This window comes from Armigeres subalbatus, chromosome 1 (assembly GCF_024139115.2).
Source record: "Armigeres subalbatus isolate Guangzhou_Male chromosome 1, GZ_Asu_2, whole genome shotgun sequence".
Lineage (NCBI taxonomy): Eukaryota > Metazoa > Arthropoda > Insecta > Diptera > Culicidae > Armigeres > Armigeres subalbatus.
The window spans coordinates 8696088-8723986 of NC_085139.1; the positions used below are offsets into that span (position 1 = coordinate 8696088).

The 27899-nt window shown below is 40.1% G+C and overlaps 1 protein-coding gene, 1 long non-coding RNA gene and 1 other non-coding gene across 3 annotated transcripts in view; 2 read left to right on the forward strand and 1 right to left on the reverse strand.

The window, feature by feature from the left end:
• The first annotated feature begins 3546 nt into the window (after nucleotides 1–3546).
• LOC134220925 (condensin complex subunit 1) overlaps nucleotides 3547–27899 on the forward strand; it is a 59765-nt gene continuing 35412 nt past the window's right edge. Inside the window, 3 exon segments of the mRNA XM_062700077.1 lie at nucleotides 3547–4329; nucleotides 4423–5146; nucleotides 5274–7856. Coding sequence (XP_062556061.1) covers nucleotides 3752–4329; nucleotides 4423–5146; nucleotides 5274–7856 — 3885 coding nt within the window. The 5' untranslated portion in view covers nucleotides 3547–3751.
• Trnal-aag (transfer RNA leucine (anticodon AAG)) lies at nucleotides 8604–8685 on the forward strand. Its single transcript has one exon. It is a non-coding gene; the product is annotated as a tRNA-Leu (tRNA).
• LOC134208067 (uncharacterized) lies at nucleotides 16217–20977 on the reverse strand. The gene is made up of 3 exons (XR_009978484.1): nucleotides 20780–20977; nucleotides 20397–20551; nucleotides 16217–16452 (listed from the first exon to the last, which is right to left on the reverse strand). It is a non-coding gene; the product is annotated as an uncharacterized LOC134208067 (long non-coding RNA).

The following is a 27899-nucleotide window of genomic DNA, read 5'->3' on the forward strand; positions in this document are numbered from 1 at the left end:
TTCAAATATGATATGAACATTATTGGACGAGTAATAAAGTTCATGCTTGTATACATAATAATGAATATATATCTAATTTAATAAATAAAACAAATGCTTTTTTTTACGTGTACTCACCACCGCAACAGCGTCATGATGAGCCTACTGGAACTCCATTTTTCGTTTTTTTCTAGGCTTCGGATCATTCTCAGCCTACTTACCATCATAATGGTAAGCCTACTGGAACTCCTTTGGCATTTTTTTTGCCTTGGACCATTCTCAGCCTACTCACCACCGCAACAGCGTCATGGTGAGCCTACTGGAACTCCATTGTCTAATGCTTTTTCCGTACCGCTTCACGGAAAATACTTACTTGAATTACCTGCTACCGACTGCGCCAATTGTCGTAACCGAAAACGCTCCTGAACAGGCACTCGCAAGACTAGTCAACATGCCGCTTCAAGATTAGCCAACAGAATGTCGAGCAGTCGCTTTATACAGAAAAACCGAAGCTCTCGCCCCTGAACGAATACCAACACTCATACAAGGTGGATTTTAGCGTACAATCCATTTCATGCACGCTAGTGTATACCCTTCGTCCACCTTCTCTTTCTTTCTTCAGTGACAGTCACCCACTCGAATGATACATAATCCGCAAATTGTTTGCATCGTGAATTCAAACACACACACAGCGGAAACCACAATCAATCATTTTGTTTATCGCTTTCATGTCATCATCATCACATCATCACATTGATTCGAAGTAAGTTCGAAATTCACACTGAACTACATCTACATTTTTTGGTCAATAATTAAGTGCTAACAATATATATACTACAGAGCACTCCAATAACGATGAACGACAATTAATGTACCTCAGTTCGAGTCCCAGCAAAGTTTAATATTCTCAATAATAAATTTCATACAAACTACGAAAGAGATATCAGGTATAAAGAAACACTATTAAAATCTTGTTATCATTTTTTCCTCTTATTTTTCTTTTGCATATATTTCAACGATTATAAAAAAGCATTTGAACTAAAAATAGCATTGGAAGACTAAATAAAATTTAGCTAAGGTATGCCTTTTAGAAGCATTAGCAATGCTATAAATGGGCTGTCTAATTTGACAGGATTACTTCGTTGCACTCTTATAGCATCAGATAGTGCTCTATAAGTGCTTTTATCATTGCATTTTATTGGCACGCTATTTCGCCTTTTGCAGCATTAAATAAGCATTATATTAGTATACAGATCTAGATAGCTTTAAAAGGCTGTATTATAATAGAATATAATGCTTCATTGAAGCAATTTTATAATGCTTACGGTTACTTGGGTTAGCTGAGATGTTTTAGTAAAAAGTTTATTACTTAGCTTACACAGCATAAACATATTTTCAAACTTTTTTTAAATTATCCACACTATGCATAGGAATCATCTTCGGCAAACGGGAGCGGTACGAACTCGCAGACCAGACTTCCGTATTGCGTTGATTATCATCCCGAAGAACTCGAACGTGAGCGATGCAGTACAAGCAAATTATATTACCACCGAAATCAACACAAATGAGGCTACCGAGGCGGCTACGCTTTATTTTACGTATTTTACACTCCGATGATAATACCACAGACAAACAGACGTAACTCTTCATATAAATTGTTCGAAAAATTATCGTAATACCTTTTTCAGAAAACACTACTGCCATCTATTATCAGAATCGCGAGAAACACAGTCGACCATTATTATTTCCCATTTGACGTTTGCTCCTAACGCATACTTCTATATGAATCATCATCATCATCGTCATCAACACATAAAACATTCAGCAGCATAAACACTAATCGAATGTCAAAGCAATTGAACACTAGCGCCTCTCTTGGCACAATCGCATAACACAGATGAATTTCAAATCAACCGTTAAACACGTGAACGATGTTGAAATGAGCAGTGTTACGTCTGTTTGTATGTGGTTAAAGTTTGATCACAGACAAACAGACGTAACTCTTCATATAAATTGTTCGAAAAATTATCGTAATACCTTTTTCAGAAAACACTACTGCCATCTATTATCAGAATCGCGAGAAACACAGTCGACCATTATTATTTCCCATTTGACTTTTGCTCCTAACGCATACTTCTATATGAATCATCATCATCATCGTCATCAACACATAAAACATTCAGCAGCATAAACACTAATCGAATGTCAAAGCAATTGAACACTAGCGCCTCTCTTGGCACAATCGCATAACACAGATGAATTTCAAATCAACCGTTAAACACGTGAACGATGTTGAAATGAGCAGTGTTACGTCTGTTTGTCTGTGGTTTGATCACGGGGATGACAAGCTACGCCATTTTTGACACATCTTTTCTGAATCACCAATACGAGTGCACTGCATAGCATTCTAAATAATTGAGCAAATAAGTTAAACATTCTTAAGTTTGAAGCATGGAATCGAGTGTAAAATTGTTTTAATTGATAATTCGTTAAACTTTTCTCTATTTTCTCATAATTGTATCATGTTGCATTATTGAGTGGTATGGGCGTTTTGCATCATATTCTCCTGTAAAAACGTAAATATTCAAAATTCACGCACATACTATTGCAAAATAAATTAGTATTGAGGTAATTTGACACTGGGGGATAAATGTATCCCCCAAAAAAGAACGAACAGGCAAACCTGTCAATATCCATAGTAAAAAAATTGGATGTCGCTCCTTTGAGTTTGAATGAATATTTTTATAAATTTCGTTTTAACTATTTTCACTGTTAAAATAAAACTTTCCACGTACAATAAATAGAATTAAAACGCGCAATTACCATTCCCACTTTATTCCGTGTATAGTAGAAAATCGAAAATTTGTTTTCAATGAAATGAAATATCTGCAGTTATCAGACGTCGCAATTCATTTCTGATTAGTGCGCACGACCCGGTGACAAGCGCGGTGTCATCATCATCAATAGACATAGACCGCTGTCATCATTGAAACGCAGTATGAAAAAAATTATAGCCCAGGACATCCTGGCTACGATCTGGCGATGGGCTAAACAATAGGATGTCAGTAGCCTGAGTGCGCATGATAGTACATCCATGCGTGCATGATGCGCACTACTAATGAAATATTTCAAATTGTCGCGACTCGCGTCGCAGCGCGAGTGCTCAATCGCGCGGTCCGGTTTGGTGGCGGCCCGACAATATTAAAAAAAAATCTAACTCAAACGCGCATCAAAACCGAAGCCAAAACAAAACAGAATTTGACAGTAACAAGCACGTGACATGCGGCTGTATTGGTAACACCACCATTCGAACAAGCTACACTCTCGATTTTATGCGCCGTACGGTGCACGAAAAAGTGGGGTTTGAGTGTAGAGCGAAAAAAACGAACAATTTCAGTGCAGAAAGTGTACACCCGGTGCAGCTACACCGCAAAAACGAAAACGACATTAATTACATACACTCTGATTCTTGAGTGAGTTAGGTCGTTATGAAAAACTATCCGTGTTTTTGAGTGGCGCCCTTCAAACCACTGGTTAATCCCTCGGTCAAATAATCATCATGTAACGTCGGATAACGCGTCCAAAATCCCAAGCCAAAAAACGGCTGCTTTCGCTTCAACGGAGTCCAATTTTTTCGTTTGTCTGTTTATTTTGTTTGATTTTCTTGTGAATTTTCGTTTAATTTCACTGAAATTCCACATACAATTGACCGCGGATGCACGCGAGAGTGAAATAGTGCTTTCATTCGAAGTTCTCAGGTCTATTAGGCACGATGGAGTGGCAGTTCGTAATACCGCGGGTGAACACCGAGCTGCTCAATTCGGACAAAAACAATTACTGCGTTGGTCGGGTGCTCGATTCGCGCGAGATTCCCGACGCACTGAAAAATGCACGGGGAAGCATGAACGAACCATTCGGAGTGTTCGACCACTTCGATACGTTCTACTCGGTTATTGACAACGGGCAGCAACTGTCCGGCACGAATCTTCTGCGAGCGTACGATCTTCTGTATATCGCCGTTGACCGTTTGGGCAAGAAGCTTGCCGAAGTGCTGGGGAAATCGGATCTTCCCAGGGAAGAACGACTGCCGGCGCTGAATGCAGTCAAAATGTTGTGCTATTTGGTCGGGGGCTTGGTCAAGGTGATCGATGCTCACGTGAGTTCGGCCAAGGAAGGGACGGGACTGTTGAAGAAAGGAGGGGCCAAAAAGAATAAGGACAAGGACGATGAGCTGGAAGCATTGGACTGGGATAACAAGCGGAACCGATGCGTGGTACAGTTGTACAATTTGTTCCAGTTGCCGCTGGAGAGGCTGTGGGATCCTCCGGTTTGCGAGGAGTCCTTCGTAGAGTAGGTTCATTTATGAATATTTCTTTTAAAAAGTATTTTTTAAGGGTTTATAAGTTATTTGTTGAACTGAATTAATTCAATTTCTTTCCACAGTGTAATCTGCGATATTTGCTATCGAACGTTGGAGCAATCATACGTAAAGAACAGATCGCTGGTGGACAGCGTGTTTCAGATCCTTGGTACTGCGATCAAACGATACAATCACGCCTTGTCCTTCCCAGTACGAACAATGCAAATTCTGGAACGCTGTGAGGCTTCCATCGCTCCGATTGCTGCCGGGGTAATGCTTTTGTATGAAGAATTTGGAATCGCAACTATCTATCCGGTGTTGATAAAAGAGCTGATCGAACGCCTTGGTGCCGATGCGGCAGATGCACAAGTCGCTCGGCATTTCAGTCAGTTTCTGCTGGAGTTAGGTACATTGGCACCTAAATTGATCATACCGCATCTTTCAACGTTAAGTGACGAACTGCTCGGTCTGGAATCCTATGTGGTGCGAAATTGCGTACTGCAGATCATGGGCGAAGCGATAGTAACGGAACTGTCGTCGGAAGAGCTGACGGATGAATTGAAGGAAACCAGAGACGAATTCTTACAGGATTTGTGGAGTCACATGATGGACGTTTCGGCTCACGTCCGATCCAAGGTTTTGCAGATTTGGCATCATGTGGAACGGAATAATGCCGTTCCGTTGACATGGAGGCATCAAATCCTGGAAAGGGCCGTCGAACGACTCGAAGATAAAGCGCTGCTGGTACGAAAAAATGCTATTGCGCTGATCAAAGCCTTTCTGGAACATAATCCATTTTCAGCTAAGGTATGTGGAAGTTTGTTTTGTTAGTTATTTTATTCCGAACGATTGTTCACCTGAAAAAGATTACTTTTACCGAATGGTAACTTTTGTAAACGTTCTATCATTAATATTTTGAAACTTATTCCCTTAGTTATCGCTTGCCGAGTTGCGGAACCAGTATGAGGAAGCCGATAAGAAACTCCAGGAGATTCGTGACAAGATGGTCGAGCAGGATACGGCCCTGAAGAAAACCGAAGAAGACTGGGAGGACCTGACGGTGCAGATGTATCCCATATTCTCCGAAGAGCTCTCGCGCCAGAGCTCGTCGGATGAAGCTTCGCAGATAGTCGGCACGGACGCGGATGTCGAATCGTTGGTCAAAGACATTGGTACCATTATCGAGGGTCAACGGTACAAAGAGCTGCTTGAATTGGCATGTAAGGTGGACTACGCCATTGGAAATACAGAGACGCGAAAAACATTGAACGTGGAACAGCAGTGCGTTTACTTCCTGGCTGTGCTAAAGAGCTACTTTATCAATAACCGCCACGGGGCAAATTTGAACGACGAGTTTCAGAAAATTGAGAACGAGGTCAATTTTATGAAAGATTCGATTCGATTCTCGGAAATTGTCTCAGATGCGGTGCCCAAGCTACAGGACATGTTGATGTCGAAATCGCATTCGGATGTGTTCGAAGCGATCGATTTCTTCACTTCGGCCTATCTGTTTGGCATAAAGGGAACTGAGTGCGGCATGCAGCAAATGTTGTATCTAGTTTGGTCATCCGACGCGGATAAACGCAACAGCGTTGCGGCCGCCTACAAAAGAGTGCTGCTGGAGGTAGATCTGGAAGGCAGAGCAAAAAATGTGAAGGTGGTTCGAAACCTGTGTCAATTCATGATCAATTTGTCGATGGGCCACTATACGGCGATGGAAGTGCTGGTCAAAGAGTGGGTCGAGAGTGGTGACTTAGATGCTCAAATGATTCAAGTTATGTTCGAGATTTACACAATGAAGCTGGAAAATGTAACTCAATCAGAATCACGGCAGGCACTCCAACTGCTGATTATGGTGTCTGCTGGAAAGCCTTCGGTAGTCTCGGCGAACCAAGCTCTGCTGGAGACGATCGGGTTTGAGCAGCGTGGAAGGAAGGATCCCAGAATTTTCACAGCCACACTAATGCTTCTTATGAACTCCATTCCGAAACCAAAGGATGGCATCAAGTATTACAAACGATACGAAGCCGATGCTCCTATAGTAGAGAAGGTGAGCGACGTGTTTGTGAAACTGTTCTTCAACAGCAAAATCAACAATTTCGACACCATTGGCAACAAAACGTTCGACTTCATCTATAAAATGATCAACACTCCGGACGTGGTCAGCCAAAACATTCTCGTCACTATTTACGAAAAGTTGCACATTCTCGCCTCAAAGTTTGCCGAACAAGACGACATTTTGCGCCTTTCACAAGACTCCCTATCGCAAATTCCTGGTGCTACTCAGGAAGAAAACATTCGCTCATCACAAGGCTCCTCCCAAGCCAGTTCTCGTAAAAGCTCTATTACGCTACCAACGTTTCTGATTGCTCGTTTCATCCTCATCATTGGATATGTCGCTATGCGCCAGATGATTCATCTGGATATCGACGTCTACAGCAATCTCAAATACCGTCAGGATCTCAAAGAAGAGATAAAAAATCGTAAGAAGAAAAACGCTGCCGTCAGCAAGAATACGCCGAAACGGAAGACCGTGAGCATGAACGAATCAGCCAGTAATGCACTGAAGCGACTTTCCGGTGCCAACAGCAAAGAACAGGAACAGGCGGAAGAGGAAGAACTACTGAGCGGCGCCACCGCCGAAGACACTGTTGCCGAAGAGATCACCTACATCTGCGAAACGGAAATGCTCTATAACAAAGAATCGATGCTGGCCCGCTTCATTCCCACCATTATAGAGATCTGCAAGCATCCGAATCGGCATAAAGATGAATTTCTCCAAAAGTCCAGCACTCTCACCCTAATCCGCCTCATGTCCGTTTCGTCTACCTTCTGCGAGAACAACATGCCCTTCCTGATGAACATCCTACAACATACGAAAAGCAACCAGATCAAATGCAACATCGTCATTGGCCTCTCAGATCTAACGTTCCGTTTTCCGAACGTCATCGAACCCTGGACCAGTCACATGTACGCCACGCTTCACGAGAAAAACGTTGAGCTGCGTCTCACGGCCGTCAAGATGCTTTCCAATCTGATTCTGCACGAAATGATCCGTGTCAAGGGTCAAATTTCCGATCTGGCCATGTGCATCGTGGATCCGGTCAAGGACATCCGCACCATAACCGAGCAGTTCTTTAAGGAAATTGCCAACAAATCCAACATACTGTACAATGTCCTACCCGACATCATTTCGCGATTGAGCGATCCAGCGCTGGAGCTGGAGGAATCCAAGTACCAAATCATCATGCAGCACATCATCGGACTGATCAACAAGGACAAACAGATTGAATCACTGGTCGAGAAGCTGTGCCTGCGGTTCCGGGTGACAAGCGAGCAGCGGCAGTGGCGGGACATTGCGTTCTGTCTGTCGCTGTTGTCGTACAACGAGAAGACCATCAAGAAGCTGTCGGAGAACATTGGATGCTTTAAGGATAAGGTGCAGTACGACGAGATCCATGGCTCGTTCAAGACCATCATCAGCAACACCAGTAAGCTGGCGAAACCGGAACTGAAGGTGAGTTTTGTGTTTGCAATGTGTAGTTCTGTTCAATTTAATTTGTATTGAAATTTTGGAATAATTTGCTTCACGATAAAAAAAATAGTGTAATGTTGTAGAGACAGGTTTAAATACGTTACAAAAACCGTGATAGGGACAACTCTTTATATTCGATCAAACTAAATTTCAAATGGCCGTTTGGTGAAATATCAGGAGGTTCAATTTACCTGCTTAATGCTGAGTATATCCTTTTGGAGAATTCTTCAACGTTGACGCAATACCCAACGTGCACTGATTGCAAAGTCGCAAAATTGCAAATGATTGCAAAATCAGAAGTTAGCCTTATTAAAATTTGATTCTTATGCACTAACTAACGCCAACTGAGTAGATGAAAGTTAAAGCGTGAAACCATGCAATTAAAGATGTGTTGCATGCATGTTGTGTGCAAGTAGGCGTTACACATGTTACTGAAAGTACTTGCTGACATCGATAATGCATCCACACCAACAGCTACTCAAAATTTTATAAAATTGTCGCAATGTAGGTATTACAAAAATTAACAAAAATTTAGAAAATAAACTCATGAATGCTGTTAAATTCATAAGACCATCCTTTTAATGAAGTAGGTAATATTTGTAATTTTAATTAAATTTCATTAAATTTTGATTAGCTGCGGTTTAGGGTGTGGAGTAATGTACATGTAAGAGCCTTCATGATTCCAGTATGTCGAAAATATACTGCTGTTAGTCAACATTGCACATATAGGGTAGCGTGGCCGAGCGGTCTAAGGCGCTGGTTTAAGGCACCAGTCTCTTCGGAGGCGTGGGTTCGAATCCCACCGCTGCCAAGATTTTTTTTTGTTTCGACATTCCTTAAAATAAAATAAATTTTTTGAAAGATTTCTTTTCGGCCGGAACTCAAAAATGGACACGGAGCAGAGCCTAAAATATTCATCTTCATGAAGCAACTTCGGTCCGAATTTTGACAAACATCGCATGAATATTCAAAACATAGAATGACATAGTCAGACGACTACTCCACGAACTCATTCATTCGACTGTCACTGAATGTGTTTACTATGTGCAGAAAAAATCATAATTATCATTGTTTATGTTGATGTTTACCGCTGAAAGTGCCTCACGGATGAAAATCTGATTAAGTCCTGTGTGATAAATCACTTTACTCATTTGAAACGTGTTCAGATTTCAGATAATTTATCAATTTGTAAAATGTGCATAAATATTCAATGACTAATATTCAACTGAATATTGACTGTCCAGAGCCGACTATGAATGTGTCGGAAGTGAACTGACAAATGAAGAAAAATGGACTTCACTAAAAACTTTCGATTATTTTACACTCTGACACGGAGTGACTGAACTTGCTTTTATTCAACTTGTTGTTAACAAACTGACCGTTCACGTCTCGCGGTTGCCTAATACTAAAGATTTTCTCAACACGTTTTTCAGGCGTTCAATGAAAGTCGTCGCCTACCTACTGCGAGTTCAAATTCAAATGCTATCACAGTGTTTCCCAACCATCGGTCCGCGACCCCCTGGGGGGCCGAGAGACCGTACCAAGGGGGGCGTGGATCCTTTGCAATGAATGCAAACTTTTTGTGACTTAGCTATCATGAATACATTTTTTGGTATAATTACATTATTTTTTTGTGTATTTACAAATATCAATTTATTAGTTTTACTCAACATCAGGAGGTTTGAAAGAAGAGTTTTCTTTTTTAATCTGGTGGCTTGCAGTAGATTTTTTTTGTGAGTTTGTATTGATCCTAGCAGCACATATGTTTCACATATGTTACTGCAACTCATATGTAACCAGATTCAGTCGCAATAAAGTTGCTGTAAACTTTTCTAGTCTGACTTGTGCTGCTCTGGGATGGTGCACCAGCTTCATTTGGGATAAAATCAAAACGAATAGAAGAACGGCCAGAGCCGTAGCGTGGACTCCCAGCGCCCTTGGCGAAACCGTTATTGGGCGCCCCTTACTTTCATGCATGTTCAAAACAAATGGCATGATAGGAGCTGTTCTTACTTCATTATCAACATTTTTTGCGTTTGATTAATTTGATAAATGTTTGCTTTATGAATTCCTTAAGTCTCTATAATTTCCATGTGTCCCAGTAGGTGTAAGCATTATAAAAATGGCCAGAACATTTCTAAAAATCCTTTTTATAGAAATTTCAACGATTTTCTTAAAGATTAAATAAACCCACGCAAATAAAAAAAACTAGATCCAGTAGTGCGTGTGTTACCGACACAAAATCCAGACTTCCTTGTTGTGAATTCACGCACTAGTGGATCTAGCTAGGCCAATAAAATCCATCTCAATTGTGCCGATCAGTGGTTGGATCACTTTCGAAGAAGCCCTAACTTTGACTTAAGAAGAACCCTACTTTGGAGTGGATTGAAAGACCTTCGAAATCGCCATTAGACCTTGGTCGGTGGTTTGAAAGAACTACTCTACTGGACTTACAGTGTTAGGGTAGGATATGTTTCGACTGGATAAGATGTAATGCTCGGAAGTTGGCTTTCTCAGTCTAAGAAATCAGGACGATATTCTTCTTGCGTGCCCGACGTTTCGGCCGATGAGTTGTAGCCATTTTGAAGGTTAGTATAGTCTGTCGTCTATCGTAAATAATTGTAAACCACATTCGATCAGTGGTAGAGAGGGTGCTTTCATGCTAGCTTTCTGTAAAATTTTGAAAAGTAATTTAAAGATTGGGTTTATTTTCTAACATACATCAGCTGCAACGTCGGACAAGTAAAAAAACATCGTCCTGATTCTTCAGACTGAGATAGATAAATCAACTTGGAGAGAATTAGTGTAAGGTAAGAATAGCGATTTGACCAAGTCGTATAAAAAAAGACAACTTCGGGCCTATTCGGATCAAAATATATCAATTCCTAGAGTGGGCCTATCGGTAGTTTGGTGGCATTGGTTGAATTGGTTAGGCCAATAAATTTTCACCCTTATACAATTGTCTGTTTAAATGAATCGAAAATTTCACAGGATCAAATGTGATCGTTATGGTCCGAATTTTTCTCAAATTAAAACAAACTCCCTATCACTACATCCGAGTATCTATTACTTGGAAACGGCTTAGATTTCTTAATCACGAACAAAAATTATACGCGTTTTTTAAAGTCTACTCTATGTTTTGCCTATGATTTTCGGGTTGGAAATTGTCTCGACTTCCCTGGGCATAAAAGTATCATCGTGTTAGCCTCATGATATACGAATGCAAAAATGGTAACCTGGCTTAGAAACCTCGCAGTTAATAACTGTGGAAGTGCTTAATGAACACTAAGCTGCGAGGCGGCTTTGTCCCAGTGTGGGGATGTAATGCCAATAAGAAGAAGAAGAAGATGTTTTGCCTTTGGCGTGTTGAAGTCCTCATCTTGGGCTTCTTCCCCATAAACTTGTTCCAATCTTCTTTTAATTTATATTTCCTGTTCCTTTCTATTTTCACTAACTTTTTCATCAAGTAAATTATAAAAAGTAGTCAGTGAAGATGCTCCCTGAGCCTACGTTCTGTTACCTGTATCAATTATTGACGAAAAAAGTCCTTTCGAAAATAAGTCAATCGGTTGATTGCGGATGTAGTCCCGAGGAAAATGTCTGTTAAAAGCTTGAATCTGAAACACTTTGAACCGATAAATTAGATAATTTATCAAGGTTTTTTACACGGTTTGATTTTAGATTGAGACCCTCAGCATCAATAAAACAATGAATTACCCTCGCCAAACAAATTACAAACAAATCGAAGAAAATTCAAGTGGTATCCATCCAACCGCGTAAAAAGCCTTGATGAGATTTGTCATCATTTTCTATAGTTCAATTCTGGATTTTGGCGCCCCCTAAAGGCCTGGCGCCCTTGGCGGGGGCCAACCTGGCCAACCACACGCTACGGCGCTGAGAACGGCTACTTACTGTGTCTTTTTCAATATTTTCCCCTTGAAAAAGAAACAATATCCCGTGTTGAAACTTCGGGTAAATAAAAAAAAACTTGATGTGAAAATTTCAGACTTAGTAGCCATTTAATAAATATAAGTATCATGAACTATGTCAAATCTGGAACTCAAAACACCCATTTGTTGAAAGAACTCTGCAGAGAAAAGCATTAAGATCAGAACTCTGCAGTCCTTCTTTTCTACTCTGTTGTACGGTAGTTATCAAAAGGTGTTTTTGAATTGAGGTGTACAATTAAAATTTTCTTCAAAATTTCGGGAAGGAATGATTTTTGCTTGTCAACCTTAATGAAAAAGGATAGCAGAAATGTCTCGCTTACCTATCAGACATTTTGGTTACTCGCTTACCTATCAGAGGTTTGATTGATGAAGAAGCAACTTATATGCGGATCTCGAATTGGAACTCAGGGCTCATCTTAATTCACTGGAGCAATAATTTGATGCGAAGATGCTTTATTAGTTCGCAATTTGTTTTCGTTTACATTGACTAGCCTGGCAGATGATGTTCAGAATGGATTGGAATGAATATTTTGATCTGCGGAGTGGTTCATCGTCTTGTGAATCCGGTAAAAATTTAGCCAGTTTTGATGTGTATTATTCGGAGCGTATCCCAAAGTCACGTTTCAAGCTTTCAAGATTCGTTTGCTTCTATACAATTTTGCAAGATTTTCAACAAATCTCCAGATAAGCCCAAAGCAAGAAACAGACCAAACACTGGCGACGATTTGAGATTCGCTTTATCAGACGCGCAAACTCGTATATCGAAGCAAGTACCTCAAATGCAAGTACAAATGTCGTACTGAATGAATCACTGCTTGATAAAAAATATTGAAATAAAATGATTTAAGAATATATGTGGGTTCATGATTTCAGCATGAAAAATTAAGGGGGCGGGTCACTTGGAAAATCGTAAAGGGTTGGGAACCACTGTGCTATCACATAGCGAGGCGATCAATTTAAACTAGAAGCCACCTACTTCGTTTTCATTTTTGTCTAGTAAAACTTTATTATTAAGAGCCAGTTCGTCAGTTCTTGTATCGATGTTTCCGATTTGTCTGAAATTTTCAGAATTTGTCCATATATGTAAAAAAAGACATTTTGAAAATTTTCAGAATTTTACCTGAAGGGAAAGTGGGGTGAAACGGTCAAAAATTAATGTAAAAATAACACGAAAATCGAAAAAATGCATTAGCTTTGGCGGTGATAGTCCGATTTTGTTCAAATTTTGCATGCATTTTCTGCTTTATTTGGGCTTATTCTACGAGTGGAGTGACGTGAGATTCCTCGAATGAAGTGAGAAGAGTCGTATAGCCCCATTTGAATAACATGGTCACCTACACGTGAGAATTGCTAAAATCGACTCACCTCACGTCACTCGACTCGTAGAATAAGCCCAATTAGCACCTTATGCCAAGTGGTTTACATGGTTAAGAAATTGTTTACTTTCGGAAAAAATGCAATTTTTCGTGAAAAAATGTAAATTTACCAAAGGGATTTTTTTTAACAACAGATCTAAGATAAAAAAAAAAACTAAATCAGTAGGGCAACAGATCAACTAGAGATTATTATTTCGATATAATATATAATATTATGTTTCAGGAGCGCCAACTCAAGAACAACCAAGAAAATTAGCATTTTCTGCAGCATTGTTTTTTAGGCCAGGTCTTAAAAATAGAGACCCTTTTTGTAGTGATGTTCAATGTTTTGCCTTTCTCGTATACTAAGTATACGGTAAAGGCTATATGATCGCTCCAAAAACAAACTTTTTATAGAAGGCCCGGAGACCCATAGTGTTATATACCGATCGACTCAGCTCGACGAATTGAGGTGATGTCTGTGTGTATGTGTGTGTGTGTGTGTCTGTGCGCACCCGCCCAAAAAAAAATGTCACTCATTTTTCAGGTACTTATCCTCAACCGATTTACTCGCAACAAGTTGCATTCGACGCAGGATACTCTACCATTGTTTCCTATTGAAAATTGGTCAGATCGGACTATGGGCTTGGAAGTTATGGCCAAAATACCACTTTTTTATAGAAAAATTGAGTAAAAAAATGTCACTCATTTTTCAGATACTTATCCTCAACCGATTTACCCACAACAAGTTGCATTCGACGCAGGATACTCTCCCATTGTTTCCTATTGAAAATTGGTCAGATCGGACTATGGGCTCGGAAGTTATGGCCAAAATACCACCATCTTATAGAAAAATTTATTTAAAAAAATGTCACTCATTTTTCAGGCACTTATCCTTAACCGATTTACTCGCAACAAGTTGCATTCGACGCAGAATACTCTCCCATTGTTTCCTATTGAAAACTGGCCAGATCGGACTATGGGCTCAAGAGTAATGGCCAAAATACTATTTTTATAATGCACGAGAAAGGCACCATCACCGCTAGGTGGATTAATCAGGGTTTTTTCATCTATGTATCTGCTCATGGAACAAACAATATCACAACCAGGATCAAATCGTTTGTCAGATATGCTCTAGAGTCTAGGTGCTCTAGGCATATTCACATGACTATCATTTTCTGCTGATCCTTTTTGCCTTTCTCGTATACTAAGTATACGTAAAGGCTATATGATCGCTCCAAAACAAACTTTTTATAGAAGGCCCGGAGACCCATAGTGTTATATACCGATCGACTCAGCTCGACGAATTGAGGTGATGTCTGTGTGTGTGTGTGTGTGTGTGTGTGTGTATGTGTGTGTGTGTCTGTGCGCACCCACCCAAAAAAAATGTCACTCATTTTTCAGGTATTTATTCTTAACTGATTTACTCGCAACAAGTTGCATTCGACGCAGGATACTCTACCATTGTTTCCTATTGGAAATTGTCTCAATTTGACTATGGGCTCGGAAATTATTATCAAAATACCACTATTTTTTATAAAAAAAAATTAGTAAAAATAATGTCACTCATTTTTCAAGTACTTATCCATATCCTTAATTTACTCGCAATAAGTTGCAATCGACGCAGGATACTCTACCATTGTTTCCTATTGAAAATTGGTCAGATCGGACTATGGGCTCGGAAGTTATGGCCAAAACACGACTTGTTTTTTATAAAAAAAAATAGTAAAAAATGTCACTCATTTTCAGGCACTTATCCTTAATCGATTTACTCGCAACAAGTTGCATTCGACGCAGAACACTCTCTCATTGTTTCCTATTGAAAATTGGCCAGATCGGACTATGGGCTCAAGAGTAATGGCCAAAATACTATTTTTATAATGCACGAGAAAGGCACCATCACCGCTAGGTGGATTAATCAGGGTTTTTAATTCTTTATTAAAGAGGCTTGCCGCCCTAGGCCAGCTTGCCTCTGGATTTGCTTGCAACAAGTTGACCTTGGCAGAAAATATTACAATGAGCATAAAGAGATGTGAAGAATAAGACCTTTCCACCTATTAAAATATGTAACTGTTTTAGACTTCTGTTATATGCTTCTCAACCCTTTTGAACAAATGAGAACGGCATAATCACCGCTAGGTGGATTAATTGGGGTTTTTCACTGTTTTATTCGTTTTGGATTGCGCATGACTTATGTGTGTAAAATTGCAGAGAATCAACAACACTTTAAAGAATTTTCAAGCAGACTATAACAGTTTTGTTTGAAAGTAAAGCTTTTCTTTTTTTAAACTTTATTTTCGTGATTTTATATGAACTTATACATCACTTCCTATTATTTATTCTAGATTTGTTGGTGACCATTTTTTCTCGGAAAAGTCCATTTTCTCCAAATGTTTTCAATACCTAATGCATAGAAAGAAAGACTAAAATTAATGCTATTTCACAATACAATAGGATCTGGTTTGATACATCTATCAATTTTTGCGGATTAAAATCTGAAATGCTAAAATAGATACACTGCTAAAAAAGTTTACACCCAAAAGACTTTGAATAAGTATGTCCTTTTGAATATAAAGTATTCAAATATGACTGCAAAGTACACTCTTTCGTGAGAGAATGGGACTACAAACAAAAAGGAATAAATAACCATTTGACATTATTATAATTTAAAGAACTGTTCGGTAGGAGGAAATAAAATAAACTACTGATTGCTTTGACGTCTCCAAATGAACTAACTCATCTCATTTTTATTCTCGTCGTTCTAGCTTCTACACATACGTATGGTATTATATTTCTACCGTTTAACGGGTTTCGCCTGATAATCGACTGAGCTTTCGCCCACACTAAATCTATATACTTCAGCTCTTCCCATTTAGAAAGATTCTTATAACTGTATTTTAGTAAAATTCAAAATTATTTTTAATTCAAGGGTACATTATTAAAATTATAATTAATTCGAACGTGATCAATTTCACATTATTTTAACTTGAGTATACAAAATTATCATCTATCTTTCTCGTCCTTTTTCAACCTTTTCGATCGCCTGATCGGTGAGCCTACAGGCATTTCATTACCCTCCACAGCGTATTTACGCTTCTTTCCTCTTTTCAATTCTGCTTCCGTAAATCCATGAAATTCGTCACAACTGGGACTTCTCGCTTGCTGCGGCTGTTGCCTGCTCCATTGTATTATTGGACCGTCGAAAGGGTTTCGTTCCTTACTCAAACGTAGTTGATTTCGATGGGCCATGGTTAACGCGTTTCCAATTAGAATCTGAAATAAGTTAAGAGAGCGCCTTTTAATAAAGCTTGCTTTAAGCCATTTAGCCGTATGGTGTGGGTTATGGTTTTTATACCATAACTCATCTCCTTCTGTCAGATTCTCAAAAGGATCTAATACATTTCTAGTAATGTACCTGTCACCTTTACCAGAATTTCATCATGCATGGGAAATGGTTGTTGTTGCATATCATTTTGTTTGCCCTGAATAACATCGGAGCATAAAAGTTTTTGTACTGCATTTTAGGGTTTATTAAATCTAAGATTATCTTTGGTTTATATTTAAAGATCATTTGTGTAGGGCAATTACCCTCCATCGTCAAACTATTGTTCCTATAGTTAATTAGGAATAAGTGTAGTTGGTCTTCCAAATCCAGGTGTGAAAAATCAGGATCTAATAAGAATTTTTTTAGTACGTCTTTGACCGTTCGCACCAACCTCTCTGCTTGCCCATTGCTGGTAGGGTTATATGGTGGGCTCAACACCTTCTTACAATCTGTACCATTTTTCATCCAATCCACTTCTATCCATTTGGAATAGCTATCAACTGTCAATAAGAAGGTGTGATGAGCAAAATGAAAAAATCAATATGAATTCTACTGAAGGGACGTGTTGTTGGTATCCATTTAGATTCAGTTTAACCTTTGGAACTATAGCCATACTATTGCACGTATCACAGCAAGTAACAAATCTTTCAATGTCCGCATTGATACCAAACCAATAAACGCTGGTTCTGGCTAACCGTTTCATTTTAACGATACCCGAGTGATTAGCGTGCAAAAGTTTTAAAATCTGTTTTCTCATCGTCTGTGGTACAACTACTCTGTTTTGATATAGAAGACATTTATCTACTAATTCCAAATCTTGTTGATTAGCGAATACATTGATATATCTTTTATCTACTTTTGTTGGCCATCCTTTTGCATGAAGAAAATGACTGATTGTAAAAATTCATCCCTTGAAGTTTCTTCAGCAATCATGTTAAAATCCATAGGACATTCGTCACTAAAATTAATGCTACCGATTAATTCCTTATCAAACTCATCTGGGACTGAAACATTTAACGGGAAGCGGGAACAAAAGTCAGCATTCCCCATTCGTTCCGATGGCCTATAACTTATTTCAAATTCGTATATTGACATTTCAAGCACAAATCTCTGTAATCGAGTAGCATAAATAGAGTTCTTTCCCTCTTTTCCAAATATTCCTACCAATGGCTTATGATCTGTGTAGATGAAAATTTTTTTGCCAAATAGAAATTTGTGAAATTTTTTCACCGTGCATACTAAAGCCAATGCTTCCAAATGAAGAATTGGGTAATTCTTCTGGGCAGCGTTTAAGGAAAATGATGCGAAATATATAGGTTTTTCTTCTTCTTCTATAATATGAGCCATCACTCCTCCAAGGCCATAGCCCGAAGCATCAGAGACAATAACAATAGGCTTATTCGGGTCATAAAATTCCAGAAAATTAGTATTTATCAACGATTTTTTACTTTCTTCAAATGCCGTATTGCATCTTTCGTCCCAAATAAATTTACTGCCAGTTTTGAGCAAATTATACAAATAATATAGTTTAGATGACAGTCGGGGTATAAATTTATGGTAATAATTAATTAAACCCAGAAATGATTTGAGTTCCGTAGTATTTTTAGGTGCTTTGGCTTCCTCTATAGTAGTAATTTTGTCTGGACATGGTTTTAATCCATGTTCACTTATAACGTGTCCTAAATGTATTAAATTATTTACAAAAAACTTACATTTGTCCCAATTGACTTTAATATTAGCCTTTGCCAATCTGTCAAGTACCACCATTAGCTTTGCTTTACAATCATCAAGATCTTTTCCTGCGATTAAAACATCGTCCAAATACACCGAAACATTTTCTATTCCATTTAGAACCTGATCCATGACTTGTTGGAAAATTGCCGCACTTGAAGACGCGCCTTGCGGCAATCTATTATAGATATAGAGTCCTTTAATGGTATTAATCACCATAAATTGCCTAGACTTGTCAGATAATAACAACTGTGTGTATGCTCCTTCGAGGTCCAAGGAGCAAAATACTTTGCAATTAGCCAAACCCGCAAAAACATCTTGTGCTGTTGGTAATGGGTAACTATTCGAGATAATGCATTTATTCACCGAAACTTTACAATCGATGACTAATCTAATTTCGTTATTTTTTCATCACTACGATAACTGGCGATGCCCATTCACTCGTCTTGATCAGGGTTATGACCTTTTCCTCTCCAATTTGTCTAAATAAGCCAGAACTTTATCCTTCAACCGGTACGGGACGTTATACGCTTTTTAAAGATCGGATCTTGACATTTTATTACTAAATCGGCTTCAAAACCTTTGATTGGAGAAGAAATTTTTCACAAAAACGCTTTTATATTTATGTCTAAGTTGTTCAATTATTTCTTCTTGTGTAGTTAACGTAGTGCTCGTTATATAATTGATGAAAAATTGTCGCCATTTCGGGAAAAAAGCATCCAACCATGGTCTTCCAAAAGTGGAATGAAATAGTTGTCACAATTAAGTACTAACAGTTTCATTTTCTTGGAAATTCCTTTAAACACACCGTAACATCTACTTCTCCTTCAGTAACAAGTTGTGAACCATTCACAACAATCAACTGTTTTTTGCTTTTTGATAGCTTATTCTGGAAATAGTCATAATATTGGTTTTTGCCCATCACGGTCACAGACGATCCACAATCTACCTCCATATTGAACGGCACATTATTAATCTTTACATTTCATAAACAAGGATCGCTAATTCTTCCAATAGAAGCCACATGCATACATTCAATCAAAAAATTCTTACCCTCTACTTCACTCTCGCTGTCCGACTCAGTGCGCATTCTGTTGACCAATTCACTCAAATATAGTTCCGGATTGTCGCCTGATTCATTTGAATTCATCTTGTTTACCGCATCCCTCTTCATGTTTTTCAATTTAAAGCATTTGCGCTTAATATGACCCTTTACTTTGCAGAAATCACACACCATTTGAGAATAATCAGGACTTTTCCATCGTCGAGGACCTTCGTCATTCATCTGCATTCCATCGTTTCATCGCCTATTGTCCGATTGCCTGCTTTGTCCATTGTTTGTGCGCCATTGCCTGTTGCGCCATTGATCCTTTTTATACGGTGAATAACCTAATCTGCTTTTAACTGAGCCACGTTCAACCCGGCCTTCATTTTGTAGCGATCTACATGCTAATTCCATAGTAGCTGCTAGTCTTTGCAATCTTGTTCCAGATCCCCCATTAGCTTTAAGTGCAGCTATTTGATCGAGCCCACTATTAAAATCCATATTTATGGCATTATCTCTTGCAATCTCCCAGGTAGCTATTAATTTCTCAGCACTCTCCAAGCTAAGTTTCTCTTCATTGAGAAGTCTCTGCTGGAGTGCCTTGTCACGAATCCCAGCGACTATACGATCTCTAACGGCCATTTCTTTAAAGTTCTCGAAGTTGCAAAATTCAGCCTGAAGTTTGACTGATAATACAAAATCCTCAATGACTCATCTGGCTGTTGCATTCTAACATTGAATTTTAGGCGCTGTACCAAATCTGATTCCGTCTTATCTAGTCTAGCTTTCAATTTGGAAACCATTTCAGTGTAGTCAATTTGTGCTAAATCCGTGTTAGGATACAACAGCTTGAGTTCTCGGAAGATCACCGGACCACTTAAAGTAATGAAATGATCCCTTTTGGCGTCATCGGGAACCTTATTCATGTTAAAAAAAAATCTGAGTCTGTCCACCCAATCACTGAATGAACAACCCTTCCGAAAAGGTTCCAGTGTGGTTGTAATATTGGACTGAGCCATTGGTATTATAAATAAGTCAATATGCAACAGCAGGAATTAGCTAATAGGCAATAACTTCAGATACAGCTTCCCAAAAGTTAAAAATGATCAAACTCACCGGAACTCGTCGTCAGCATTTACCGACCCAGGGATTAGAGGGATTTCCTACTCGCGGCAATGCCAGTCAGCAACCTCGCGAGCCGTCAATTGACGAAATAAATGGCAGGCTGGATGTGGAATTACCGGCAATGTCTCACTTTCTTGCTGTTTTATCTACACAAAATAGAAGAAAAATGAATTAGTAAAAAGGCCTACTTATTGTCCTTTTGCTATTCAGTTTCTTTTCTTTGTTCCAGTCTATTATATCATCATAATAAAACTGATAATAGATAAAGAAATCACTCGGCGTCCAAAATGGCCTCCCTAATGTGAAAAATATCACTTTAGAATTTCAAACTGTGCAATGGCTAAATGATCAGCAGATGTTGAACTGATACGTACACTTCACCAGTTGTTAGAAGCTAAGGTTCTAAAGATTCTCTCACTGATGGATCACTCGTTAGATAATCTGTCCAGAATAGGGAAATCTTCCAGAATTAGTAACGTGTCTAGCTATGTCCCTAGCATAAGTGTTCCAGATTCTTCCTTCAGCAAGATTCTTCCTCTGCATAGCCAAACGCAAAGTCCGCCGAAATATGTCTATGGTAGCACAGTAACTTGACCTTGACACTTTTTATCACTCGTCGCCACTATTATAATTTAAAGAACTGTTCGGTAGGAGGAAATAAAATAAACTACTGATTGCTTTGACGTCTCCAAATGAACTAACTCATCTCATTTTTATTCTCGTCGTTCTAGCTTCTACATACGTATGGTATTATATTTCTACCGTTTAACGGGTTTCGCCCGATAATCGACTGAGCTTTCGCCCACACACTAAATCTATATACTTCAGACATAAAGTGCTAATTGAGCAGAAAAAAAGATCCAACATTTGAACAAAATCAGACAATTAGCGCCAAAATTATTGCATTTTTTTTCGATTTTCGAGATTTTTTCACATTAATTTTTGAAGGATTGTTTTACCCCACTTTCCTTTTATGTTAAAACCAGAAAATTTGCAAAATGTCTTCTTTCATATACCTAAATATATAAACAAATCCTGAAAATTTCAGAAAAATCGGAGAACATCGTTGCAACGTCCCTTGGAAAGAGGGTTGCGCTTGTCGCGAAGTGGCTCTTAAATATTTGTTACGGCCTTGTTAGAGGTTTGCCTGACGAACCACCGGTGCATGCTGATCCCACTCCTGCGAGATCGCCTGCTCTATAAAGTAAATAGTTGTCAATCGATATTCTCAAGCTTTCCGGAGTTGCGCCTCGTAATAGATGTGTTGATAATAAACGCATTGCTGGGACCTATCCCATAATTAGCACGATGATAGTTGCGTCGGGTAAGATGCACATTCAACGGCAGAGACGGTTCCTGTAGTCCTCCTGGTTGATTCTTGCCTGATCTTGCAGTTGCGATGAACTGCGTACCCTTGTACAGGCACGTTGTTTCCCTCCGTGGTACACTTGCCAAAGTGGGGCTTTTTATGGCAATGTCTGGTTTCGTGACCGAACGCGAACGCAAGACTGTTGGCACATTGCATCACGTCGTTTCTTCGAGCGGTATATCTTATTTTTATAACATTATCTGCTTTTACACTTAGCTTTAGCGGCACCTCTCTGCGAGGGTCCAACAATTTAAAATTTGTTTTTTTAGCTACCCCCATTTAAACTTTACTAAAAGAGACTACAACCCTGATTTCATAAGCAGCGTGAATTGAGTTCTTATCAAGGTAGCGTGGCCGAGCGGTCTAAGGCGCTGGTTTAAGGCCAGTCTCCTCGAGGCGTGGGTTCAGATCCACCGCTGCCAAGATTTTTTTCAATTTGAATCGTCTTAAAACGACTACTTTCATATTAAATTCACATTAAAATGCATATTCTCCTAATTAATTTCAGGCCGCTGTCGCAGAATTCGAAGCCGACTCGACGAGTCTTATATCCGCGAGGAAGGGCATTAGGTACTGGTGGTGGAGACAACGGTGGTGACGGCTCCAGCTCCGAAGGCCACCAGGTGGCACGTAGGAGACCTGAGGAAAGAACAGCAATAAAACGGTACCCAAATCGGCGGTCAAAGGCAGAGGCCCGGTTGCGAGTGGCTCTAGGGCAGGAACTCGTCGGGGTCGTGCGAAGCAGTCTTCGTCGGAGAGTGATTCGAACAGCGAGGAAGAGAACATGCCACCGCTGCTGGTGAGCAACCGCACGTGCCACAGGGAATAGGGAAAAAGGTCACGAAGATCATCGAGAGTGATAGTTCAGGTAATTTTTGATTGAGGCTTAATTCCTAAGGCGTTTTTGCTGTATGCTTTGGAGATTTAATCTAATGTAGTGATTCACCCCTACATTATACCCATTCCTGCAATTTCGATTTAGTATGCGTAAAACTGCATGTTTAGCTTTGATTACTTTAACAACCTTACAGAAGCACAAATGACTTTTATTTATAATATATATTTAAAGATCCAGTTGAATAAATGGTGCTTTCGATATTTGGTTTTATTTCGTGAAGCTGTGATGGTAGTTGAAATCTTCAATAAAAAAGCGGCGGTTCAAAATCCTCAAAACGGAAAAACGTCTTCTGGGTTACTGTCACGGTTCTTTAGCTCCTAGTACCCATAACAAAAAAAATGGAAAACAGATGAGATTTCTAATTTTCTTAATTTTGACGGTAGTAGGTATGAGCCAAAAAAAAAGTCAATTTGCTTTATTTTTCTCTGAGAACAAGTAAAATTTTTGACCGTGCGATGGAAAATGAAACAGTTGTTTTATTCCTCGAACAAATTAAGATGATTATAATTTTGCCTGTACTCCGTCCTCTGGAACCTATAAGATCATTCCTAAAACAGCCTCTGTCTTTGAAAATAAGCTTCCGTGAGACATGTGAACTATAATTAACCACATTTATAATAACAGGAGACATCCATAAATAACGTATGGTGGTAGAAAATATTTGCGTGACTAATTTATGGATGTTCCATCGTTAATTGAATATATGGTATCGATTTTTTCCGTTTCTTTCAGACACCACGCCTGACGCAAAACAAAATATTCAAGCACCTCAATTAATTGCACCAAATCAATGTTCATTTCCGTACATCCCACCACACAATCCATGCTTTTTTTAATTTTATATTGAGCATTCTCTAAATTTATTATGATCCATTTTAATGTATATTAGAAAACACATTTTAAATATATTAGTTTGTATTTAGTTTATAGTTAGAGCTTTTAATTCTGGTTAGAATGAATTAGACTAGACAAGATAGTCAAAGCTTATTGACGCAATAGTGTGCTGCTAGATGTGTTTCGTATAAATCTCGAATAAAATCCTGCTGAGAACCTTAATTTTAATTTATACTTCTAGATGAAGACGAGGAAGAGTAGCGCCGCAGCCTCCTAAAGGGGGAGGGGAGACGTTAGTTCGATTGTTCATCGTATTCGTTCCTTCGCGGTTCCATTAACACTAATATATTTAACAGTTTAAGCTGAAAACACATAACTTCGTGAAATTTTGCATTTATATGTATCATATTTGTATTAAGTTATAAAGCATCCAATAGTGAAGTTTAAAGTTTTCGATGCATAAATATTTGCTTGGGTTTCGTAAGGGCCCACATTTTTGTGACATTTGTTGCACTATCAATATACAATATTTTCTCTGAACTAACTATGCAATACAATTAACTCGATCAATCCGAAATCCATGTGCAGCTGTAAAATAGAACACATTCGTTAATTCAGTGCCGGGTATCAACACACTTTCTCCTACAACCAAGATTTATGCACTCCTGCGATATCTGGATCTACAGCAGGGGTTGGACAGAATGATCGGAACAGGCAAAATTTGATCAAATTCAAATGATCATAACTTGTGAAATGTAAACCGACATTAGATTCTGCCATGGTGCGACGGGAAAATACATCGAGTTTTGGGAAACTGGGACAAATTTATATTCAAATCGCCGGATACCAAAGATAGTTCTGATTATTCGAGGGCATGTCGTCAAGATGCTATTTTTGGTTGTGAATTTTCACATGAGTAAAATCATTTTCTCTCTCAGCGCTTGATTAATATATTAATGACACAGATCGGCTGCCAAACACCTGATATATATGGCCATTTCCTAAAATCGGTTCTGACAAAGCTGTCATAGTTATACTTTTTCAAAAACATTATATTGATCTTCATGATGTTTGAAAGCCATAACAATACAAATATTTCTGGTGTAGAGAATTACCTAAACGAAATTATTACACTGCAATGAAGTGAATGATTCCATTTCCTTAAACGGAAGAGGAAATTCAAGGGGATCAACACTGGAATAGGCGATTTGGTTACAAGTTCCGAAGTACTTTGCTAACTTTGCCACAATGCCAACCCTCCCCTCTTTATATTATTTGAAACGCTCGGCATTGGCTTAAACAGGGGGAACCTAGCCCAGTCACAACCCAATTGTGGCCCTCTCCAAGAAATTTCAAAATACAATGTCGACCCGATTTTATCACTCCCCGATTTTGTCTATCCTCGTTTTTATCTCGTTTTGGAGGCCTCATATTTGTTCTCGTAAATTACTAAAGAAATTCTTTTGGGATTTTTATTGAGTTTTAATTTGATAATTTCTAAATAATTCTTTCCACATAAATCCTGGGTAAAGCGTACCATTGATACTTCGCTTACCTGAAGGAAAAGGGGCTGCGAAATGGTGAGTTGACATCCGGAAGGGGCCCTAACATAGCTCGTCTCACAGTTCCAATACTCACGCTTCACAGGTCTTCCGATGACAATTGACCGCCAGCTAAGGGTTGCGTACTTAGCTAGTGATGCCCTGGCACTTTTCCTTCTGACATCAGCTAGAGTGAGAGGCGTACTATGGGGTCTCCTAGGATGTGGGGTGATCGAATGGGCTCTGTTGAACTTCTATAAAACTGCATTGTCCCCAGGCAGGCCCTACTAAAGCGACCGTGTGTCGCTCAAAGCGCTACCTAGTCCTGGTGTTGGGTGGGACTTTAAACAAATTTGACCCGACTGATCAGGCGTCTGTCCAGGAGGTGCGGCTCCAACAGCGTCTTTCTGGCATCAGCGCTGAGTATGAAATGCTATTCCCCGAAGCTATACCTAAGATGGCAGCCCATCGGTGGATAGGGAACCTTGGGCCAACAACCTACTGTTCCCGAAACATCAATTTGTTCGAAATCCGATAATAAAGAATACGACTGATTTTACGGCGACGACTCTTAGCGCGAAACAACGGACACGAAATAGGAACATGACGTTTTAACCCTAGCCCAGCAGGTAAATTGGCACAACTTCCAATGAGGCACGCCCATGAAGCTTGAGATCCTGGGACTGAGTGAAATCCGTTGGCCAATTCTGGAGAACACAGAACGCCGTCGGACAGTTCTGCATACTCTGGTTTACGGGTGAACACGCTCCCCGGCATCGCGGAGTTGGCTTCCTACTAGCGCTCAGGCACACTCTGCGCTTATGAGTGGAACCTATAAGTGAAAGGATAATCGTTGAGTTTGAACACTGAGACACCACTATATCCAATGTTGATCGCAACCGATGCGCCGATCTGCAAGACAAAGAGAACTTCTAGTCAACTCAATGCCGTCGTGATATGATCCGAAGGGTGATATCAAGATCTGTTTGGGCGACTTCAATGCGAAAATCGGATCCGAACACTCGAACCATGAGCGTAGCGGGCCATAGTCTCGAGAAATGAGCGAAAACGGAGAGCTGTTTGCAAATTTTGTGGTAATAACGACATGGTGATCGGGGATCGCTCTTCCCTCATCGACCGGTTCACAAGGTCACGTGGGTCTCCGTGACGGCTTTACAATCGAATCAAGCCATCTGCATCGAGCCGAAAATGGAAACGGGCCTTCTTGATGTACGGAATAAACGTGGTGCCGATATCGCGTCTGATCATCACCTCCTCATCGGCGAAATACGCCTGCATTCGCGATTCGTCGCAGGAGGAAAAAGTTGACGACGATTCACACGCCGCTGGAAGATGCCACGGTGAAACGGTCCTTCGTTGAAGAACTGGAGACGCGTGCTGCAGATATTCCGGAAGGTGCAGCGTGGAAGACCAATGGACCGCCATCAAGAATGCCTTCATCGCCACAGCGAGAACAATCTGGTGAACTACGCCCCAGAGAAACAATGGATCATCGATGAGACCTGGAGGAAGATAGAGGCGAAGAGAAGCCAAAGCCGCGATAGAGCGATCGAAAACCAGAGGAGCCAAAGTCTTAGCCGTCAACGATACACGGCTCTTGAGAAGGAAGTAAACGCTCATGTCGACGGGACAAGCGGCGTGGCAGACTCTGGCCGACGAAGGAGAAGAGCCGCCGCAACCGGGACATTCGCCTCCTCTACGATATCTCCGACTAAGCGGGCGAAGATGATCAACGATGCCTGTGAAGACGCGAATGATCACCGACTCAACTGACCAGCTGAAACGCTGGTTCGAGCATCGAACAACTTTTCAAAGTGCCAACCATCACCACCTCGGCATGATCTGCCTGGGATCCGACGTATAACACGTGTCAATACCGAAGCTCCATCACTGCTGGGAGATTCAAACAGCCATCCAAATCAGGAAATCGAATAAAGCCCCAGGGGTCGACCGCATATCAGCCGAGATGCTCAAAGCTGACCCTGACATCCCCTCAACTCTGCATCGTTTATTTCGTAATATCTGGGACACCGCAACTTTCCCGGTCGACTGGATGCAAGGTATCTTAGTGAAGGTGCCCAAAAGGGTGACCTGACTGTATGCGATAACTGGCGAGGCATTATGTTGCGATGTACCGTTCTCAAAGTTCTGTGCAAAATTATCCTAGCCTGGATTCAGGAGAAGATCGATGCGACTCTCCGGCGGCAACAAGGATTCCGTGCCGGAAGATCCTGTATGGACCATATTGTCACGCTCCGCATCATTTGGAGCAGGTCACAATTAAGAGTCCCTTCTTGTATCATTGACTATGAAAAACTTCGAGTCTCAATCACGAGAATATGTGGGGCGCCCTGAGACGCAAGGGGTTCCTGAGAAATCATCCCTCATCGAAGCACAGTACGAGGGCCTTTTCCGTGAGAGTGCTGCACAATGGGTCCTGTCCGACCCTATCCGGGTCGTAGCTGGTGTGAGGCAAGGATGTATTCTATCACCGTCTGTTCCTCATCGTAATCGATGAGATTCTGGTAGATCGATTGACCGTGAACCAAACCGCGGGCTGTTATGGCAGCCTATAACCATGCGGACACCTAAACGACTTCAATTGGCGGATGACGTTGCACTACTCGCGCAACGGCGCTCTATATGCATGCAAAGCTCAACGACCTTGCCGATCGCTCCTCCTCGGCGGTTTAGTCATCAACGTCAACAAACAAATCGTTGGATGTAAACACGGTAACTCCTTCAGTTTCACAGTAGCCGGGCAACCAGTGGAGAATGTTGAAAGCTTCAATATCTTGGTAGCCATGGCGTCGAACGCGGTACCAAGATCG